General features: G+C 40.4%; 1 protein-coding gene and 1 long non-coding RNA gene across 12 annotated transcripts in view; one reads left to right on the top strand and one right to left on the bottom strand.

Annotated features, from left to right (window-relative positions):
* The window catches only part of dysf (dysferlin, limb girdle muscular dystrophy 2B (autosomal recessive)), a 111,957-nt gene extending 92,260 nt beyond the window's left edge, over positions 1–19,697 (top strand). For 6 of the 11 annotated variants that reach the window (XM_067579752.1, XM_067579747.1, XM_067579748.1 and 3 more), the window contains 12 exons: positions 691–846; positions 970–1,061; positions 2,210–2,380; positions 2,593–2,735; positions 7,051–7,190; positions 7,376–7,464; positions 7,883–7,978; positions 8,120–8,261; positions 14,472–14,571; positions 17,699–17,871; positions 18,990–19,099; positions 19,223–19,697. In XM_067579752.1, the coding sequence (XP_067435853.1) occupies positions 691–846; positions 970–1,061; positions 2,210–2,380; positions 2,593–2,735; positions 7,051–7,190; positions 7,376–7,464; positions 7,883–7,978; positions 8,120–8,261; positions 14,472–14,571; positions 17,699–17,871; positions 18,990–19,099; positions 19,223–19,481 (1,671 nt within the window). In that variant the 3' untranslated portion in view covers positions 19,482–19,697. The remainder of the gene's footprint in view (positions 1–690; positions 847–969; positions 1,062–2,209; positions 2,381–2,592; positions 2,736–7,050; positions 7,191–7,375; positions 7,465–7,882; positions 7,979–8,119; positions 8,262–14,471; positions 14,572–17,698; positions 17,872–18,989; positions 19,100–19,222) is intronic. The other 5 variants (XM_067579754.1, XM_067579750.1, XM_067579751.1 and 2 more) reach the window with 1 other exon arrangement.
* Positions 17,753–19,060, bottom strand: LOC137174461 (uncharacterized). Its single transcript, XR_010925367.1, has 3 exons — positions 18,911–19,060; positions 17,978–18,099; positions 17,753–17,840 (listed from the first exon to the last, which is right to left on the bottom strand). It is a non-coding gene; the product is annotated as an uncharacterized lncRNA (long non-coding RNA).
* Positions 19,698–21,887: the final 2,190 nt, after the last annotated feature.

The following is a 21,887-nucleotide window of genomic DNA, read 5'->3' as shown; positions in this document are numbered from 1 at the left end:
TGAACTCACGACCCAAAACGTCATGTCACATCAAGTCGCGTTACTAAATGCTCCGTCACATTACAAAACGTCACATTATGTCACAAAATTACACCAGTAAATGTCACAACGTGCCATGTCACACTATGCTATATCATGTCACATCAAGTTTGATCACAAAATGCTTCATTACATCACAAAGTGGCATAAAAATGCCAATAAATGTCAAGTTAAAAACTGCAGAAGTCAAAAATGTTCTATCACAACATGTCATATTGGAGATGGTTCAATTCAAAGTGGTCTGTCTCTGTTCCTCACTATAAATTACAATACAATACAGCTTCAGTATCGAGAGAAATAGAACATAATTCTTCTTATTCTCTTTCTCTGGGAAATTATATCTCACTTTGCATACAGTTAGGACTGAATATGACAGAAAACATTTAAATTAGTATCTGATCACATTTACATGCACTATAAAAACATGATCATAATTCAAGTTAAGGAAATAATGAATAACAAATAACACATTACATCATGTCACATCACATGCTACATAACATTATGCTACAATTCACTATGTAATATTTGGCTCAGTTCAGCTCCATTCATCTTCCTCATTTCAACTGTATTTAAATGTTTTATTTCCGCTCTTTAACTTCGTCTTGTCCACTCTGACCACACAAACCGCCCCCCACCCTCATCAACCAGGGTATGTTTAAGATCTACCCCCTGCCAGACGACCCCTCCGTCCCCGTTCCCCCTAGACAGTTCAGAAAGCTTCCTCCCAACGGCATCGAGGAATGTTTGGTCCGAGTCTACATCATCCAGGCGGAAGGACTGCAGCCCAAAGACACCAACGGGAAGGTAGGAAAGTGTTTGATTAATGAACAGATTAATGAATTAGTTGGTTCACAAACACACTGATGAATATGAAGGAAACAACAATGTGTATGTATGTATTATTTATATCTTGCTGTGTGTTTTTAGTGTGATCCCTATGTGAAGATCACGTTGGGGAAAAAGACAATCAATGACCATGAAAACTACATCCCCTGTACTCTGGAGCCCGTCTTTGGAAAGTACGTAAAGTCCTTTACTGTAAAATCTGTCTGCCTTTCTGATTTTCTGTCCCACTTTTCTTCTTTTCCTCAATAAAAATAACCATGCCAGCTTCAGTTATTAGTCAAGTTGTTGGGTTTTGTTATGTACATCTATAGTATTTCTCTCAAACTGATGGTTTAAAGTACCTGAAAATGGACGTCTATAACGTTTTGTAAATGAATAAACGTTTAGGCGTTTTTTGCCTTCACTTTGCAACTAAAAATCACTTTTAAAATAACAGATAATTTAATATCAGTTATTGTTTTATCAGTTACCACCTGTTGCCATGCAGTGTTTTGGGTTCTCACTTATGTGAGGTCATTTTATTTTATTTTTTTATGTCACATGTAATTGTGGTTTTAACTGGAGACTTTCAAAACATGCAATAAAATATTAATGAAGCAGCTACACTGTACCTTCTCCAAAACGTAAGGCTATTGCCATCCTCATTTAACATGTTAAATGATGGGTGGATTTGCTTCCTTCCAGCCCAAACACATTACTCAGATTGAAACTAAAGCAATGTTTTCCATGAAGACGTCACAGAGTGTAAAGTCAAACTACCAGCAGCTTCATGCCTGAATCAAACAGGTTGTTGTATTCATCTTCCACTATTTGATAAGTTAATTGTTATCTGATCATTTTCTTTCATCTCATTCTCTTCATTCTCCTCATTCCCACTGAGTCTTTTTTCATTTTCACACCAGTAGGGGTCGCTACACACACACCAATCACAGCGTCAGGACCGAGAGGAGATCACAGGCACAGTGCATATCTGAGCTCAGACTGCACACTTTGAACAGCTCTCAGGCCCACTCTATCAAGAGAGTCCTACTGAAAACTCTTGACATGACACAACATTTTTTACACCTTTTGTAAACTAGAATGGATACACTGAGCAGGTTCTTTCATGTGTCACGCCATGCCACACATCATCACATCACAAAATGTCATGTCCCTAGAAATGTCATGCAAGTCACATGATAGACATGATAAGTTTGTCTGTTTTGGGGTATTTAGATATGATTGACAGATGTCCAGATGCCAGATACCGTATGTTCTGGTTTGGGATGCCGCTGCGAAGCCTTCATCAAAGCTCTGACTGTTCTCCCTCTTTTTCTTCCAGGTTGTTCGAGTTAACCTGCTCGCTCCCGGTGGAGAAGGACCTTCGGGTGATGCTGTATGACCACGACATGCTGAGCAAAGACGAGAAGATCGGAGAGACAGTGATCGACCTGGAGAATCGCTTCCTGTCCAAATACGGAGCCATGTGTGGCCTGCCGCAGTCCTACTGTGTGTGAGTAGACAACTGCCTGATGAGTGACTGTGTGTTTCCATTATTCACTGTTTTCTTTTATGGTTCATGTATTCCCAAGATAAAATTAGATAGAAATATAAATAAATTGAATCATTTCTCTACTTTTAGAGTCAACAGGTTAAACTCAGTCCCCTTCCCTGCCCCCACTCCTTTATGTCACACACTCACTTTCTCTGTCTCTCGCCCATTAGATCGGGGGTAAACCAGTGGCGAGACCAGCTGACACCCAGGCAGCTACTGGCCAGAGTGTGTGAGCGACAAAACCTGCAAAAGCCTGTCTACAGAAACGAGGTAGTCTACTTCAGAGGAGACGATTACTCCGCTGCAGACCTTGGTGAGTGATGAATAAATAACGAACAGGCACTAAAGAAATTTGTGTGCAGAGACAGAAATGTGAGGACTGAAAGCACCTCCACCTGAACTCTAACTTTTGTAGATGTGACCTGAAATTGAAGCCTCTGCCTTATAAAAAAAAGTCGACCTCCCAGCGTGCCCCGCTTGCTTTCTCAAAAATGCATTTAAAAGTTAATCTGAAGCTCATATGAGACTTCAGCAGTTTGAGTTAGTCATATCAAGTGCATATCTGCCACATTTACAGTGTTTTTAGCATTAAATTCTCCTCTTTGTGTTTCCTCGGACAGTGTTTCCCTGTTGAGCTGCGGTGGAATAATAATAACAAAAAGAGGGACTTTGGCACTAAAAAGACTGTAATGTTGAAAGATATCTACTTGATTTGACTCATTTGGACGAGATTAGCTTCACATAAATGTTTAAATACATTTTTGCACAGACGGAGGGCTGTGGATTTTGGCCCCCATCACTTACATTACATTACTTGCATTATGAAGGGCTCTGAATGAGGAGGAATTGTTCACATACTTTGTGTGCACCTGGAGGAATGAAGGCGTCACTAGACGGTAAAGACAGACAAATCATCCTTGCACACACAGAAATACTATAGTGTTTATGTTGATTGCACAGCAGAAATCATCATAGAGTAGTTTCTTTTCAACGCTTTCTGCAAAGTCTAATGCTTGCAGACATGTAACATTGATTTCTGAGGACGTGCACAATGAAACTCTTCATAGGATAGCAGGATATGTGGGGCAGCCATGATGCTCATGAGAACGGGATAGTGAAAAGCAAATATATCATAGTTTCTATCTCATTCTCAAGTGCACAAAAGACAGATGAAGGAAAAACGTATTTATTATGTGGTTATTTATGGCAGGCACTCCTGTTTAAAGTGTTCTTTTTCTCTGTTTTCTTCATTTTTAAACATTTGGATTGAAGTTTGAAGTGTTCAATTGTCTTGAAAAGTCTTTAAAAGCATTAAAGCATCCTCAAGAAAAGGCCCTAGACGTTATTAGAAGATGTTTTTGTATCTGATTGCTGGCTGCGGGGAGACGTTATACACTTATAAACATAAAGTCAGATTGTTTCGACAGTGGATTGTGTTGCAGTAAGCTGTTCAGTCCTTTTTTTGTGGAGTTTCAGTCAACACCATCAGACCTGTGGTAAACACTGTCACTACTGTAGCTACAGCAAGTAGGAAGCTCATTCACTCATAATGGGCGAGTGCTGATTTTAGCAAAAACTTCAGTGAATTAATCATATTTTGTTGAGTAATCCGTCCATTTTATGCTACTTATCCACTTAAACTTGTTTAATGCATTAGCAGTGTGTGCGTGTGTGTGTGTGTGTGTGTGTGTGTGTGTGTGTGTGTGTGTGTGTGTGTGTGTGTGTGTTGTACCACTGAAGCCAAAACTGAAAACAAAACTAGCGAGAGTGAGAGAGAGAGAGAGAGAGAGAGTCAGGGAGGCTGGGAAGCGGCAAGTGCAGGGTAGTTCGATTAGGGCGTCATTGGCGCCACTGGACACACACACACACACACACACACACACACACACACACACACACACACACACACATATACACACACACGCCCTTCAGTACATCGCTGATTGACTCAGACTCCATCAGACCTTCCACCATTAAAAAAGACTTAGTTTAATGAAAACACAAACTGTACAGACTTATATCATCCGCGACTTTGTGTGTGTGTGTGTGTGTGTGTGTGTATAAGTGTGTGTGTGTGTGTGTGTGTGTATAAGTGTGTGTGTATAAGTGTGTGTGTGTGTATAAGTGGTTCTTACACGTTCAGTAAATTCACAGCAAATAAATCACTCTGCACCGAACTCCCACCCCACCCATCCCTCCCTCTCTCTCTCTCTCTCTGCTCTTTTTATTCCTTTATTTTCTTCTTCCTTTTCCCTTCTTCTTATCTTCTTTCCTCTTGCAATCAATTCTCAATCCTTCTCTCTCTTTCCCTTAAACCGACCTCTTACGATCCCTCCTCTTCTTTACTCCTTCTTCTATCTCACTTCTGCCTCTCTCGCTCCCCCTTTTCCCTCCTTCTACACTTTCTCTCTGTCTTGCTCTCTACATTTTAACCCCGCAGCCTCCCTCAGTCCGTTTCTCCTTCTGCAATCCTTTCTTTCTTTCTTTCTTCTTCTTTCCAGTCATATTAGAAGCCCTCTTTTCCTGTCCTCTTCTTTCCTCTCTTCACTCCTGTCTTCTCACAATCTCTGTCCTGTTTCCCCCCTTTTTGTCTCCTCCTCCTCATCCCTTCCTGCATCCCTCCGTCCTTTTCCTTACCTTTCATTTTCTCTCCTTCATTTCTCCCCCCTTTCAGTTTCTTCTTGTTCTGTCTCTTAACTCTCTTTCTCTTTCATTCTTTTCTCCGTCCTCCTCTTCTTGTCTTCCTCACCCTTCATCCCTCCCTTTCCTCGTCTAAATCCCCTTCTCTCCTTCCATAATTCTCCTTCCTGTCATCTCCTTTATCCTGTCTCTCTGTCTTCCCCTTCATTTTCTCTCCTTCATTCTTTCTCCTATCACCTTTACTCTTCTCCCTCTCTCCTCTATCTTCCCATCCTTTCTTTTACTCCTCCTTCTCCCCTTCAACATTCACACCTCCCTTTCCTCTCTGAACCCACTTCTCTCCTTCCCTCTGTCTCTCATTTTCTCCTTCATTCCTCCTTTCTTTCTGCATTTCTCCTACCTGTTTTCTCCTTTGCTTTCTCCCCTCCTTTTCTCCCTCGTTCCCTCGCTCCTCCCGTCCTCCCCTTTACCCTATTCCTTCCTTCTTCTCTTCCTCTTTCACTCCATTTCTTTACCCCATCACTTTACCTCCTTCCAGCCTTCCTTTCCTCCTCCTCCACCTCCTCCTCCTCCTCTGCAGCCTCACATCTACTAAAACTGCAGAACTTGGGGAGGAGGGAGGGAGGATAAGGGGAGGAAAGGAGGAGGATGGAGGGGGAGAAAGGGAGGGAAGGGGGGAGTTAAACCACAGGACCACCTGAAGAGTGGAGCGATGAGATAAATATTCAAGATTCATTTTCACCTCCACACACACACACACACATTGAACCCACACGTATATGTTCCATGGCTGGTGCGATGCAAGGTCATGGTTGTCGTTTTGGTGATTTATGGTACAACTGTGTGTGTGTGTGTCTGTGTGTGTGTACACGTGTGTGTATGTGTGTGTGTGTGTGGGGACAAGCCAACGTCAACATCGTGGTTGTCTCCCGGTTAGCGAGGAGCGCCGCTGCGTTCTCTTTCCACAGTTGCCGCGGTTACCGTGCGTCAGCTTGCTGTCCGTCAAAGGCGGTCGCTAACTGGCTGAGAGGCCGCGCTCCTCGAGTTTTCTGGGGTTTTTTTTTTCTCCCCTCCTCTATCTCTCTCTCTTTCTCTCTCTCTCTACCTCACTTTTTTTTGTTTCTCTTCTCTCCCCCAAGTTTTCTTTTCGTCCTTCTTTCACTCACCTTCCTCACATCTCCTCTTTACTCTCATCTGTTCCCATCGATCCTTATCTCATCTTTTCTACTCTCCTTTCCTCTTCCCTTATCTTTCATTCCTTCATCTCTCCTTTTTCTTATTCTTAATTAGTTCATGTTCTCTTTCTTTTTCTCTTTCCTCCTCCTCTTTCTCTTACTTTTCTTCAACTTTCCATCTTCATCTCCTTTTCCCTCTTCTTTATGATTTTATTTCTCCTCTCCTCTGTTTTTCCTTCCTCCTCTACGGTCCTCCTTTCTTTTCTTGTCTTTCCTCCTCCTCCTATTGTCTCCTCCCATCTCCTCTCCTCTCCTTTTGTCTCCTCTCTCCTCCTCTAACAGTCGAGGTGACTCTAAGTTTACAGTCATAAACTTTTGACATTTGCTTGATATTTTCATTTTCCTTGGAAGCAACGCAGATTTTCCTCAATCAGCTGCAACAGTGATGGAGAGACCAATGAACAGCTTATATGTGTGTTAGTTATTGTTGTGTGTGTGTGTGTGTGCGTGTGTGAATAATGAATAATTCCTGAGAACCACTCTCCTCCCAGTCCACCCAGTATTCTGTATTTCCACTTTCCACTCTGAGAGGTTTAAAAGTCATTTAAAGAGCACCATGACCTACACTTAAACCTTGATTTGCTGCTTTATATGCCTGTGTGTGTGTGTGTGTGTGTGTGTGTGTGTGTGTGTTTGTGTGTGTGTGTGTGTGTGTGTGTGTGTGTTTGTGTGTGTGTGTGTGTGTGTGTTTGTGTGTGTGTGTGTGTGTGTGTGTGTGTGTGTGTGTGTGTGTTTGTGCGTGTGTGTTTTCAGAGGACAAACAGGTGCCTAAACATCATCTCGGCCCAATTGAGGAGCGACTGTCCCTTCACATCTTGAGGAAACTGGAACTGGTACCTGAACATGTGGAGATGAGACCGCTGTACAACCCACTGCAACCCGACATAGAGCAGGTAACACACACACACACACACACACACACACACACTCTCAACACAATACACCCGTAATATGATCACATATGTGTCTGTTTTCTTTCTGTTGTTAACTTTTTCTTGGCTTTTTAGCTTCTTTTTTCTTGTTTTTTTTCTTTGTGTCCATTTCTGCCTTCTGATTGGTTGTCGTTACTGTTCGTCAGGGTCGTCTGATGATGTGGGTGGACCTGTTCCCCAAGTCTCTGGGACCGCCAGGACCCCCGTTCAATGTCACACCACGCAAGGCTAAGAAGTAGGAAAACACACACACACACGCACACGTATCAAATGTACTGGTGACACACTGATCTTGGTTTGAGATCTGATCTGAAATACATGTCCAATCAATCAGTCAATCACTCAGCCAATTAACCAATATGTCAGTCAATCAGTCATTCAATTAAGATATCAATCAATCAATTGGTTAGTCAGTGAATCAGTCAGAATATCAATTAATTAGTCAATCAGTACATCAGTTAATTAACTAAGCTGTGACCAGTTGGTCAGTTAATCAATCTTTTACTCAGTCTTACAATCAATCAATCAATCAGTTGGTCACCCAGACATTCAATCATTTTCACATTGTCAATAAGCAAACAGTAATCAATACACCAATAAACCCATCAATATTTTGCGGTAATCAGTTTTAATGTGTTCTGGTTCTTGTTCAGGTTCTTCCTGCGTTGCATCATCTGGAACACCAGTGATGTCATCCTGGATGATGTCAGCATCAGCGGGGAGAAGATGAGCGACATTTATGTAAAAGGGTAAAAACAATCTGCCATCATTTATTTATTTCACTTTTACACTAGTTGTCGTCCTTCTCTCAGATTTTAAAATAAACCTTTCTTCTCTCATGAGTGTATTGATTACATGAACAATAACACGATGCGTCAAATGTTTCTCAGCTGGCTCGACGGACACGAAAACAACAAGCTGAAGACCGACGTCCACTACCGCTCTCTGGGCGGAGAGGGAAACTTCAACTACAGATTCCTGTTTCCCTTCCACTACTTACCAGCAGAGCAACTGTGTGTCGTCGACAGGAAGGTAAGAAGGAGGGAGGAAGCGATTGTCAACAAATGCCGCAAAAAGACCAAAACCAACAATGACGACTGATCTAACGAACAAGTGTTGTCTTTGTACTCAAAGCCTATATCATCTCCAACAAGTCTCCAACAAGTAGCTGTTGGAATAAAGAAGTTACTGAGCCTTTTTTTTCTAAAATAAACCTTTTATTTACGACCGGTTTTGACAGATTTATGTTGTCAGTAGAAACCAAAGTTGGTGGGGCTGAGTGCTGCAGACACGGTAGAGACGTCAAAATGTATTGAGGGACAGATTAAAACATGGTTGGGTTTGGTCTTTTCATTGAATTCGTTGATGGTATTTCGCCAATATTCTTATCCTTCAAGGCTCCAACAAGTTTACTGGAACTGGAAAGTACTCTCGACTGTCTGACCCAAATCCATCCAAAACTCAGACGTTTTTTTGTTATATAAGACAAGCTACATAACTGCAACTGGTGTTGTTTTGTACTTGTCCAATCTCAATCCAAATGACCTTGATGCAACCAAAAGCAAGCCAGATGTTACTGGTTCTGACCATGTTGAGAGAAGTTAGTGAAATTATAATGCAAATGCCCTTTGAACAAAGTATTTTGCTGCATTTCAACACAGCTTGAGTTGCTCTATGAATCCAGTCAAACCAAAGCAAAAACTCCATCTGTGTCATTTATAATCTGGCGATAATAACAGACCCAACAGGAGTCCAGACCTCAAAGTTTGGACCTGAGGACCTGGTGTCGGTCGGTTCAGGAGAGATTTCAGAGGGGAGGTCCGCCCTGCAGCCCTCCTCGATAATCTACAGTCGCCTGCAATTAACAAAAAAAATTCAGTGACATTTTCACAAAAAAAGGAGAGGAGTGAGTTAGATGTTGTTGAATCTCTGAGACCCAACAGAAACATGTAGTGAAGAGCTAAAATAACATCACACTGAAATCCGATATAACAACACGGCTGTCATTTGCTTTTTTTGGCCCGAGAACCAGCCTCTTTAGCCGTTTGCGGCCCACATGTTTTACGATGGTGTTCACTCGCTCGTAGCAGCATCCTCAATCAGAGAGCAGCCGAAAAAGACGAGAGGGAGTTTTAAATAAAACGCTGCTGGGTGGAGAGCTTTTACTCCAAAACAGAGCCTGGAGCCAGAGACCGAGTTTATGAAGCCAGAAACCTCAGCACTTGGTGATATAATCACTGAGTCACAGGGACTGATCAACAACGCTATCAACACTCTGCTGATATACAGTATGTTGTGCAAACTGTGACGCGGAGGGAAAAGCTGCACTTGTTGTCTTTTCAACTCTGTTAGTTCAGCTCAGTAACCATCTGTAGTGAGTGTTTTTCTAAGAAGTCTGACTTTAACCTTCAAATTCAGACTTTTTCCTCTGAATTCTGGCTTCAATTAGATCAAAATTCTGATACAAACTGTATATATATTCATACATATTTATATACAATAAATACAATGTGCAAAATATAAGGTGTCTCAGAGAGTTTTTGGACCCCAAATTTAACATCTTGGACTCCCTGAAAACCTCAAAGTCAAATGTATCTAAAAATGTTTTATCTACACTATAAAGTTTATTTACATCATGTCAGTCTTTAAACCTGCATTAACTGATTTTTGGCCACTAGGGGGCAGCGCAACAAGCTAAAAACACAACACCGACATAGTTTTATCACCTCATAAAATTGATATAATTGATATATAATTAATATAACATTGGCTAACAGTTTCTTATTCACACATAAACATATCTGAAGTCCTGTTTTGGTCTTCGCCAACCCCTAAGAAGAATATCTGTCTCTTTAGCTGATAACTATGTTCACCAGCTAGTTGCTAACTGTTTGGTGATGGGAAAGACGCTAAAAAAGCTCTAAACAGTAGAACTGAACTGAGAACATTTCATCTGTTGTTAATATTAATATATCAATCATAGTTAAAGTCCATATGAAAAAGAAACATCCATAATTATCCAAATGAAACACATAAAAGCAGTTCTTAAACAAGCCTTATATCACTATACAAACAAATAAATAACAAATAAAAAGATGAAACTGTGCTTGGACTAGACTCGATTTTAGCAGGCAAATAATTTCAGGAAAGATCCTCACTTTTAAAGCTTGTTTTTAGTCACATTTCCTATTTTTTCACATCATCAAGAATGTTTAAATATGTGAAGTAGCTGCTTGGATTGAGTGGCGGACACATTGGATACTTTACTGCACAACCGTCAAACAACAGCACTGAATAAGGAGTGAGAGACATGGTCTAAAATAATCTACTGATTAGCTTTTATTTCTTATTAAAATGTACATATTCATTAAATTTAACAATATGCAGTTGAGCTTTGGCAACAGCGTGACTCTACGTTGACGCCAATAGAGCGTATTTGATTTGAGAGAGAAATAGCCGAGAGAGAAAGATAGATGGAGGAAATGAGGGAGAAGACTGAACAAGACTCTGTACTTAGAAGTCTGGCTACAGAATAGAAGTTGATTGATACTGTTAGATATTGCAGAGAGCAGTTTTACACACACACACACACACACACACACACTCATTCGCAGCGTCCCACCCCTGCTTGTGACAGCTGGAGTGATAACTTAATGTACTTGGAAAGAGTTTGTGGATAAAGTGAGCCAAGCGGTGAACGAACACACACACACACATACATTGACACTGACATGCGTACATGCTTTAGCACACACACACACACACACTCACAAAGGCAGACAGGGTGTAGTGTGTTTACTCTCACTGTTTGTGTGTGTTGTTATGAAGTGTGAGAGCATGATGTGGATTTAGACGCTGATTTAGAGAGTCAGTGTGAAGCCATTACACAGACTCCAGAGAGGAGTCCATTCGTCATTTGTGCATATTTGCACAAATCAGATGTATTGTTGAGGAAAAAAAAAAACAACACAACGCTCAGTTTGCCCTACTTAAAGTTTTATTTGTACTTTTATGATTCCTGCGATCGAGAGTAAAATTACAGCACGTTTCTCGGCAGTTTCGAATCTAAGGTCACTGATGTTTTGAGCAGGATATTCAGAGAGATATCAGGAAAAAATGAGTCGTAAACCTTGTGAGGTTAAATTCTGAAAACACACACGAAGTATAACAAAAGGACGCTGCTGCGAATGAAGCTTAATAGAAAGCATGTAAAAAGAATATATATATAGTACAGTAATACATAGTGATGTCCCCTATAAGAGTCTTCTGTGTTATTTCACTTGATTTTGACTTATCAGTTGTCGCCCGGCAGCTGTTTTCCACATACAAAGTCTTTCCCATGTGACAGTTACAGTATAACTTACTATGTTTAACATACAGTAGACAACTGACATTATAACAGCAAATAAATTAAAGAAAATCACTAAAAGCATGTTATATCCCCTTTAACAAATCATCATTGATGCAGTGTCACTCTGATTATACTTGTTCTGCTTGGTAAAGTGGTTTCACAGCCAGATTTAGGAACAAACTGCAAGTTCTGCATAATAATATTATTCTGTATTTATTGAATGCATCTCCTTGAACTTGGTAGTGACGAATTCAGAGAGGTAGGACTGCTGCCCAGAGTAGAACAGCAGACACTGCATCATATGTACAATATTATCAATGCGTACGCTCCTCCTCATGGGTCAGTGTTTGTTCATATAAAGTCCTTTAAGTCAGTAATATAGCCAGAAGTTCAACAAGTCTTCCTCTACACATCCAGTTACAAACTAAAGGGGTTAGGACTTATTTATAATGAAACCTTCAGTGACATTTTGTACTTAAACTATCAAATTGTCCTTGTATTTTGTTGTGGGTGTTATTGTTTCTTATTTAAATTGTGGTGATGCGTTTTTAGATTTCAGGATTTTAGTGTTTAGTTTTATATTGAATAACTTGTAACATCTTGGGACCATTTTAGAAATAAGTGTTTTCATTCTAACATGTTATCCCTTGGATAGTTCTTGTGTCTGTCATCATAAATCATATCATATCTATGGCTGCTCATTAACAGGTGGAGCAGCTCATTGTTCTTTTCTGTTCGGTTTGGCCGCGTTTTACATCTCAACTCAACTCAACTCAGATTTATTTATAAAGCACATTTAAAAACACCAGTTGACCAAAGTGCTGTACGATCAAAATAACAAAAAGCCATAAACAACACAATAAAAAATACAAAAAAAACAAAAAAAAAACAAAGCAGTGCAACTCTCATACTGAGTTAAAAGCCAAGGAATAAAACTGTGTTTTAAGAGGGGCTTTAAAAGCAGGCAGTGCAGGAGCCAGTCTTAACATGCAGAGGCAACTCCTTCCAGAGTTTAGGTGCTACGAATCTCCCCACAACCAGAAACAACTGGTCAGTGGACCTTAGTGACCTTGATGGGACTTTCAGGTTTTTCACATCTTTGGTTCGTATCATCAGACCTCAGATGTCTGGAAGGAGCTCAGAGTAGAAACACTGCTCTTTAGCATTAAACAGAGGCCAGTTGAAGTGATTTTTGGGTGTCTGATTTGGCTGCTACCACGGTAACCGAGTGTCAGGAAACGAATGGACAGACCGACATGACGGAGCATCTTGTATCTACTAATTGAGACATAGTGGATTCCCTCAGTGGACTCTGGCAGGATATCAGCATGTGGGAACAGACGATACAAAACACACAACTGTTTCTTAAACCGACAGACTGTGAAAAGAAAGAGAAAAACTGTTTTACAGTTTAGCCAAAAGTTTATCTCTCCTCACTTTGCTATAAATCGATCATCGCCAGTACTGGTTTATAGTAAAATCCACAAATTCAGGGAAAAAAAGGGAATTCAGGCTGCCATTAAGTCAAGTTGCTAAGTGCAGCTTTTAGTTTTTGCGGAAAATCTCCTCACTCTCGAGTATTTTTAGGAACATTACGGTGATGTATTGACATTCGCTGCAAGTCATGGGGGACCTATTTTGTTTCAGGTGCGAAAAGCCATATTTTTTATCAGCATAACAAGAGGCGAAAGAGTCTCACGCGCAGATATAAAAAAAAAAAATAAAAAATGAGGGAATGGAAAGCTGAGGAGTGTGCACCAGCTGCAGAGTGAAGCCCATTAGCAGGAAGGTGAGACAGGATCAGATAGTGTCTGGCAGTTTAGTGTGAATTTACCAGAGGTGATAATAGGTACACCTGTGCAGATATGTGTGTGTGTGTGTATTCAGACACGCACACACACAGCTCCAGTGTGGAAGTGGTGATGTAGTGAGAGATGTGTCGATGGAGTGCCGCTCCAAACTCTGAGAGGAGCCTCCCAACATGTTTCCCAGAGCGTCTCTCTCTCTGCTGTCCCATCATTCATCACCGTTTCTAAGGGTTTTTTTTTTTTTTTTTTTAATAAACAGCAACAGTGTCAATGACAACGTTCCAGTTATAGCACGATATATCTCACAACTGGTACGTTGCATTTTAAAGTAAACATTACATAAAGAGATAGAAGCTAAAACGTTTGTTTAAAAGTTGAGGTTTAGGCTCATGTTAGTGTGAGATTTAATGATTAAGAGACTGAAACACAATGAAATACTTGCCCAAAAAAACAAAATAGGCAATTTAATAATAATAATGATACCAATAAAAATCTATAATTTCACCTACAGCAGCTAAATCATGTTTGGAAGGTGATCTGAGTGACCAACATGGGTTTTATTGGATGTTTAGACTGCTAACATATGTAATTCATTTTCTTTTTTTCCTCTTTTACTACATCACTGTGTTGTGTTTGTGTAACTAGTATGTAAAAGTTAATATTCTGGCAGGAAACTGCAGGTTAAATTTAGTCCAACTTGTTGTTTTTTTTTAAATGATGTTGATAAATGTGTAAAAATACACTGACTGGACTGTTTTAAGTAACAGTGACATTCATGTAATTTATGTCGTTAAGGTTAAGTGATTAAATGTCACTCTAGGTTGTAAACTCGCCATGATTTGGGGAAGTGATCCTGTTTTCGTCTCCTCACATCGTTGTTTCCAACAAGACGGCTTCTAAGACTAATTATTGTTCTCTGTTGTGTCTCTGAATTAATTTTATAAGAATATTTTGAGATTAAACTGCACTGTTACTGCTAATCTACTGGCTTTAGACTCGTCTCCTTTGGGTCCTCAAGTACAAGAACATAGATGTTATTTTAGATACTTTTGTTAAAACCAGTTCTCTCTGGTCTTTCTGCAGGAACATTTCTGGAGTATGGATAAAGCCGAGACCAAACTGGCTCCTAGACTCACCATCCAGATCTGGGACAATGACAAGTTCTCCTTTGATGACTACCTCGGTAAAACATACTGCTCTGACTGAGTGTGTGCGTTTTTGTGTGTATGTGTGTAGAGTATGTCCACACTTAGCTAATTAAATCTGTAAAACATCTTTTTTTTCTCCGTTTCAGCCTTTTGTCAAGACTAAATCAGCTTGTTTCTCCCCTCAAAATGCACTAGAGTGTGTATCTTAAAGCGTCGTTTTGCTTTTTCAGTGTTTACGGGGTGAACAGAGCTTTCGCGAAATGATAACATAAGCTACCAAAGAGGGTCATTGGCTGTGCGCCAATAAAGTTAAGAATGCAGTTACATGTCCCCTCAAACCTTCTCTGTGATCGTTCATTTTAAATATCAGTGTAGCCAAATACACAACGGAGCTGCTGTAATTCACCTGGATTTCACAGTTATAAAGTAATTGGGAATGACTCCTGGTTAACATGCCATGTTTATTGGCTGCAATTAATAACTACATCATATTTTCTCCGTTGTCTGACAACAGAAACAGAAAAATATGTAAATGAGAACAACTTAAGTGTAATTTCGGCTCCATTGAAACACATTGTAGACACACGTGATTACACAAAAATAACTTAATGTAGATGCAGTCTTTAAAATTAACACAATCACATCACTACAATGACATTGATGATACATGCACATGAACAAATTGTCAAATAAGTGTTTTTAAGATGTATTATAAACACAATTTTGTCCAAACAAATGTGGAACTACCCAGTTAAATCTCTTTCTAAAACCTCTGTGAAACTTTTGTTCCCTTTTCTTCCATTTTAATTCATTCAAAAAAATTTGAAATGGAATATATTTATTTACAATTTGCCTTTTATTCACACAAGGCAATTTGAAGGTCAGTTTCTTGCCCAAGGACACTCTGACAAGAGGAGCCAGGGATTGAACCGACAACCCTGCAATTAGTGGACGACTCGCTCCACCTCCTGAGCCACAGCCGGCTCAGTAAATACTTAAAAGTTTTACTGGAAATGGGCCCTTATTCCCCATGTTCCTACCTATTTAAACACACATACATGCCTTTAGGTTGTAGCAATACACTTAATTCATTTCGGGCATGACATTTAGACAGTTTTTCCCTAATTTCTGGCTACGGCTTAGGTGGTAAATCCGCCCAGGGAACCATATGTGCGATGTACAAACTACTGTGATAACATTTATCTTTCGAATTAACGCTCTTCCATTTCCACTGTGTCGGCAACTTTCACAGGGAGGAAGGGCTGATCTTATTTTTTTTTCTCGAGACTCAAGCTGTCAAAATTCTGCCTTTCCTTCACCCCTGACGCTGCCCCCGGCCCCAGCCCCGTCCCCTCGAAAATAACTCACCCTGCCCTGCCTCTCCTCTTTCACTCCTCCTGCCTCGTTTCATCATTTTTCTCTTTTGCCACAGAAAGGGGAGGACGACGCTCTCTGTAGACTCGAGCGCTCGCCTGCGGTGTGAGAGGAGGAAGATGAGGAATCCAGATTCTGATCTGTTCCTGTCTGTCACCATCTCCCTCTCCGCCGCTGCAGCGCTTTCTCTTCTCGCTCGAGTTTATTCACCTCATACGGTCTGCGGGTGTGTGGCCACCTCAAAGCATTTTTTCCATTCCTACTTGTCTTCAGCTCGTCAGCGCGGACCGCTGACTGTTAATCTTCCTGCACGGTGTGAGGGTCAGACACGAGCCATTTTTCCGACGGTCACACTGTCAAACTGCAGCTAACTCTGGAAAAACACTTCCAGTGGACGTCTAGTCTCCCTTCTGCCATTTGTCAACCCACAATCCCTCTAAACTAAAGGCCAACACTGATCAAAACTACACTAACTGCCCTTCATCACCGCCTCACTCATGAGTCAGTTATTAGTGGCGGAAAAACAGGTTAGACGGATGGCTGGTACTGATGACTTTTACAGATCTGTTGTCTAATTTTGTGTCTTTTCATCTTCATAAATGTACAAAATGATCGTTTTTTCATCTTCAAGTAACAGTTTTTGACATTTTTATAGAAATCCATGTCCAGTTTCAGGCAATAGAAATTCACACAAGCTTTCACATTTGCTATTCTGAACATTTTGTGTCTGGTGGATCTTTCTCTTTCAAGACCAGATGTATTTCCTGATTAAATAGAAGAAGAAGAAGAACTCGGTACCTTGCTGAAATATAGAAATAGACAAAAAAAAGACCACTTGCAACACAAACTCTATATTATAAAACTAATATCACTCACTATGAATAAGAGAGACACACTATTTATGTAAATTGGGACTCATTATATCCAATTTGGCTCTATAAATTGACACTACAAAGCAGCAGATTTCTCCCAAGTCGCGTTCAGATTAAGCTCAAATTTTTTTGCCGCAGACTGAAATAATTTTCAAGTCTCACAGATGTAAATTCTCTTCACTCACTCACCACCCAGGGCACATTTATGCCCGTTCTTTGCACTTTAGTTTATAGGCAATTTAATGTGCACTGACTCTTACATTTGCATTCAGTCTGAGCACATGTTAACAGTTTTAACAGTTCAGACCAACGTGACGGACGTCAACAAGACAGCAACAAGGCTGTCGGATGATTTTTGCACATCACGATGTATTTATAATTTCAAAGTTCAGCGCCAGGATTTATTGCGCTGTAGTTTCCATGCACAGATACTGTAGAAAGACAGACAAGTCTTCTGTACTCGCAACCCCTCCTCGCTAGTTGCGTAATCAAGCAAGGAGTGTTTTATTTTAATAATTTCTGAAGAAGAATAAATTGTCTAGATATTCAGACAGAAAATATTAGTGGATAGTCTGGTTTTGTGTGACAGATTTTTTCCCTCAGCTTTCCCATCCTCCCTCTACAACCTCTCAGATTTAAAGGTGTATGTTTGACTGTGGTTTGATGCCTTTCTCCTCTTGTGCAAGTGTCCTTTAGCAATACTCTGAACCCGAAATTGTTGTCAATATGTGTGTACGCTTGGGGAAAAAGTAAGTCGCTTTTGACAAAAGTTGGGAAGAATTGAACCAGACAAGACTGTTTTTAAATGCATAAAACAATATTTTAATGTTTATCGATGTCAAATGTCGTCCTGGTTTTCATGATTTATGTGGTCCTTATGGTCCAGCCTTTGAAAGTAATGTTAATATTTCTTTAGGTCACCTGGTGATGGACCTGAACCACATGCTGCGTCCGGCCAAGTCTCCAGAGAAGTGTAACCTGCAGCTGCTGGACCAGCCGGCGGACAGACTGGTGTCTCTGTTTGAACAGAAGACCGTCAAAGGATGGTGGCCCTGCACCTGCAACCAGAACGGAGAGAAGATCATAGCTGTGAGCACAGAAACACTCACTCAGACTTGTTCTTTCATCAGTAAACACACACAGAGACGCTCATAAATATACAAAAGAAACCTCTATTCTGTTTTCATGCTCTAACCTTGAATAATTCTTTGTGAATTTCATAACAAACTGAACAATGGATGAATTTTTGCCCGAAAAGGTCCACTATTCTTTTTCTTCTTCTTTTTTTCTTTATGGAATTGGATTCAGCCATCTCACCTAGTGTCAGAAAAGAAAAAAATATATAAAAATTTTCCAGGGAGACACATTTTAAATGGGAAAACAGTTTGAGGTTGCTGCCTGATGTGATATCCAATCATGCTTTTTTTCATTTCCACTTTGTGCAATAACATTAGATTATTTTGGTGTGGACCACACCAGCATTTAAAACTGAAATTATACATCGTAATCAACTCAACAGAATCTTTACCATATGCGAGTCCACTTAAACTTTAGTGAAGCCTGACGTGCAAATTTGTGCAACTGATTGATAGCAAGTCATATTATTGACTGTACTTTGGGGGAACGGGGAGCTGGAGAGTCTAAAATGGAGGAAGCTAACGTACTGTAGCGTCATCCAGTTTTATTAACCTCCTCTGTCAGTTAATAAAGTGCTCAACAACATAGGAGTTGTTTGCAGACATTTATGAGTCAGTGGAACAAATACGTCTTTTGAATAAACAGAAATAAACAACTTATTCTTCTGTTAGCGACAGAGCTAACAAGCTTGCTAACTGTTAGCAGGCTCAGGGAGCTTTTTTACCCTTTCTTCAATAACTCTTTATTGAATCAAAGGATGCTCAATGTTGAGGACAAAATGCCAGAGTGGAGTCAACTGAACAGTCAAGAGAAATTAGAAAGAAGCTACTGTGTGACTCATTAGTGCTAGCATGTTTCCGAATGGCTAGCCTGTTAGCCGTTAGCTCACCAGCGACAGTGGCTTACCAACTGTCCCTGCAAGTAGTCACTTTGCCAAGCTTTTAAGAGACAATTATTTCATGAGAAGACAAACAAATTAGTTTTGTTTTGCCTCTTTCTGCATTGTCTGGACCTTACAGATGATTAGACACAGTAGTTTAGACGCTGCGTGTTTGTTGTCTTTGTTTCAGGGGAAGGTGGAGATGTCTCTGGAGATCGTGACGGAACAGGAGCAAGAGGAGCGACCGGCTGGCCTCGGCAGAGACGAACCCAACATGAACCCTCACCTGGAGGAACCCCAGTGAGTCACACACACACACACACACACACACACACACACACACACACACACACACATAAACCTAAAAATACACACTGACAGTAAACATGGTCTCTAATTCTCTCCTCCTCCTCATCCTCCCAGGCGTCCAGAGACCTCCTTCCTGTGGTTCTCCTCCCCCTATAAGACTCTCAAGTTCATCCTGTGGAGGCGCTTCAAGTGGTTAATCATCCTCTTCATCATCCTCTTCTTCATCCTCCTCTTCCTTGGCGTCTTCCTCTACTCCTTCCCGGCAAGTTTAAGTCTGCTTATTATAAGTGACAACAGCGTTGTTGAGCTTAAGTGTTTAGCTCATCATTTCTTTTTTAAAAGATTTATTTGGGCATTTCCTCCCCTTCATTAAACGTCTGATAGTTGTAAACAAGCCAACAGTTTAGACAGAATATCTAATCTACTTTATTTGGAAGAAAATCCAAAAGGAAGCACAGTTTTCATTAATAATCCCACATTGCAAAACTTATAAAAGTTAGATTGAAGTTGGAATAAACTGGAATTATCCTCCAAATCATGGCAAATGGCATGTCAAAGAAACATACTGTAACAGATCTAAATGGACATATGCAGGGAGGAAGGGAGCCAAGATGGTGTATACAAGGAACGACCAAAACAGGCAAAATAAATTTATATAAGAAATGTTAAAAGGATAACAAATCAGAAAGAAATTAAAGGGGATGTATCATGGACATTTCCAGGTCTATATGTGTCTACTGGAACATCTTTGCATGATTTACAGATCAAAAACTCCTTATTTATCTTATATTGGCTCTTTATGCAGCTCCTCAGTTCAGCCTCTGTCTGAAACAGGCTGTTTTAGCTCCTGTCTCTTTAAGGCCCGCCTCCTGATGAGCCCACTCTGTTCTAATTGGTTAACTTCCAAAGGCTACATAAACAAACAACAGTAGTCAAAGTTTCACACCTTTTTCTTGTTCTTTACTCGAAATGTAGACTCCTCAAATACATCCGTACATATTCAAGCTCAAATCCAATCTGAAATATGAGAGGAACAACCTGAGCAACTTCATCATCACGAAGAGGAAGTAGAAGTGACTTTGCAAACAGAGCGTTCAGAGCAGACTGAAGCCCTGACTTTTGACATGAAGGCTGCATTTTTACATTCATTCACCTCAAGTTTTGAAACATTGACCATGTTTAACATAGACATCTGACAATCTGACATAATAACAGTATATAAATCACAAAAAGCATGTTATGTCCCCTTTAAGATGATGTGGATGAGAAAAACAGAGAAAGAGAGACAACAGAAATCCATCTTTATGTGTCTTTTACGTTAGAATAAATGATATAAAAAACCCTGAAGAGAGATTACGAAAGATTATTTTTATAACCTTTTCAATCTTCTCTTCTTTTTCTCTCTTTACTGTTGTTTTTAATCTTGCAGAACTATGCTGCCATGAAGATGGTGGGACCTTTTGGACCAGCCAAGGGAACACAGTGATGACGGAGGGCGAGGAAAGACGAACACGAACGAGCTGACACGATGAAGAACGACGTCATGTTTCTGAAAGTGAAATGAGGCTGAACTGAACTGATTTTCATGTTATTATTCTGTCATCTTCCTAAAGTTGAACGATAACAGCAGCAGTGAACTTGATCTGATGAGTTTACACTCTTTTGTACAGATTAACGACGACGCTCGAGCTTTGGCGATTCCTCTAACATTACGTGTGTGTGTGTGTGTGTGTGTGTGTGTCTGTTTGTGCCTTTCCTGTTAGATCTGCGCTTCATCGTCTATCAACAGCATGTGTTGTCCGCGTCCTCGTCACTCCTCCGTCACGTCTTTAATCTCTCTTTCTGTTTAGAAGGAGAATAAAAACCAGTCGCGGAACGCCGCCATGTTTAAAAAGTGGAAACATGATCTTACCGCTCGCTGTGAGTTGAAGTCAGGTCAGACAGCGGCGACTCAAACGGTCAAACTTTATCATCCTAAAAATTCAAACTGGGAATTTTCACTCATTATTAATTGTTTTTAATCATCTTTGTATGTCATTGCTACGTGTGCTGCCTTCAAGTACAATCAGAAAAAGAAATGTCAGTATCAAAAAAGTTAAAATTGCAGAACATATGATGCCTTCAGGTGCTGTGGGGAAAATTGTTGTCTGTTTATTTCTTAGCAGTTAAAAAGTTGTTTGAACAATTCAGTTTTACAAATCTTCACACCTCAGTTGTGAATTTTAACCTCCATCTTATTTATTTGCTTACTCCTTCTCTTCCTCCTCTTCTTTCCACTCTCCTTCCTCTTCCTCCTCAGCTTTGTCCCTCCTTCTTTTCCTCCCCTTCATCCTTTCGTATTTCCTCTTGATTCTCTTCCTACACTTCTTCTTTCCCCCACATATCATTCTGTTCTTCCTCCTCTTCCTTTCCTCCTCCTCCCTTGCATCCCCTCTACTTTCCCCTCCTTCCGCATCTCCTCCTCCTCCCCATTCCTCTTCCTCCTCCTTTTCTCCTTCTATTTCTCATCCTATACCTTCTTTTCCTGCTGCGTCTCATTTTGTGTTTCCCCCTCTTCCTCCACCTTTTCCTCATCTGTTTCCTTCTCCTACTACCTCATCTTCCTCCTCCTTCTTTTCCTCCCTTTCCTCCTCGTCCTCCTCTTCTTTTTCCTTCTTCTCCTTGTCTCATTCTCCTCTTCTTAATCCTCCTTTTTCTCCTCTTCTTCTTCCCTCTGCTCCTCCTTTGCTCCCTCCTGCACCTAACTTTCTTCTTAATCTTCTGCTTTCCCTCCTCTTCT

This window comes from Thunnus thynnus, chromosome 22, assembly GCF_963924715.1.
Source record: "Thunnus thynnus chromosome 22, fThuThy2.1, whole genome shotgun sequence".
In the NCBI taxonomy this organism is placed as follows: Eukaryota; Metazoa; Chordata; class Actinopteri; order Scombriformes; family Scombridae; genus Thunnus; species Thunnus thynnus.
Note: the sequence above shows the minus strand (reverse complement) of the source record. Positions and strands in the feature narration are given on the sequence as shown.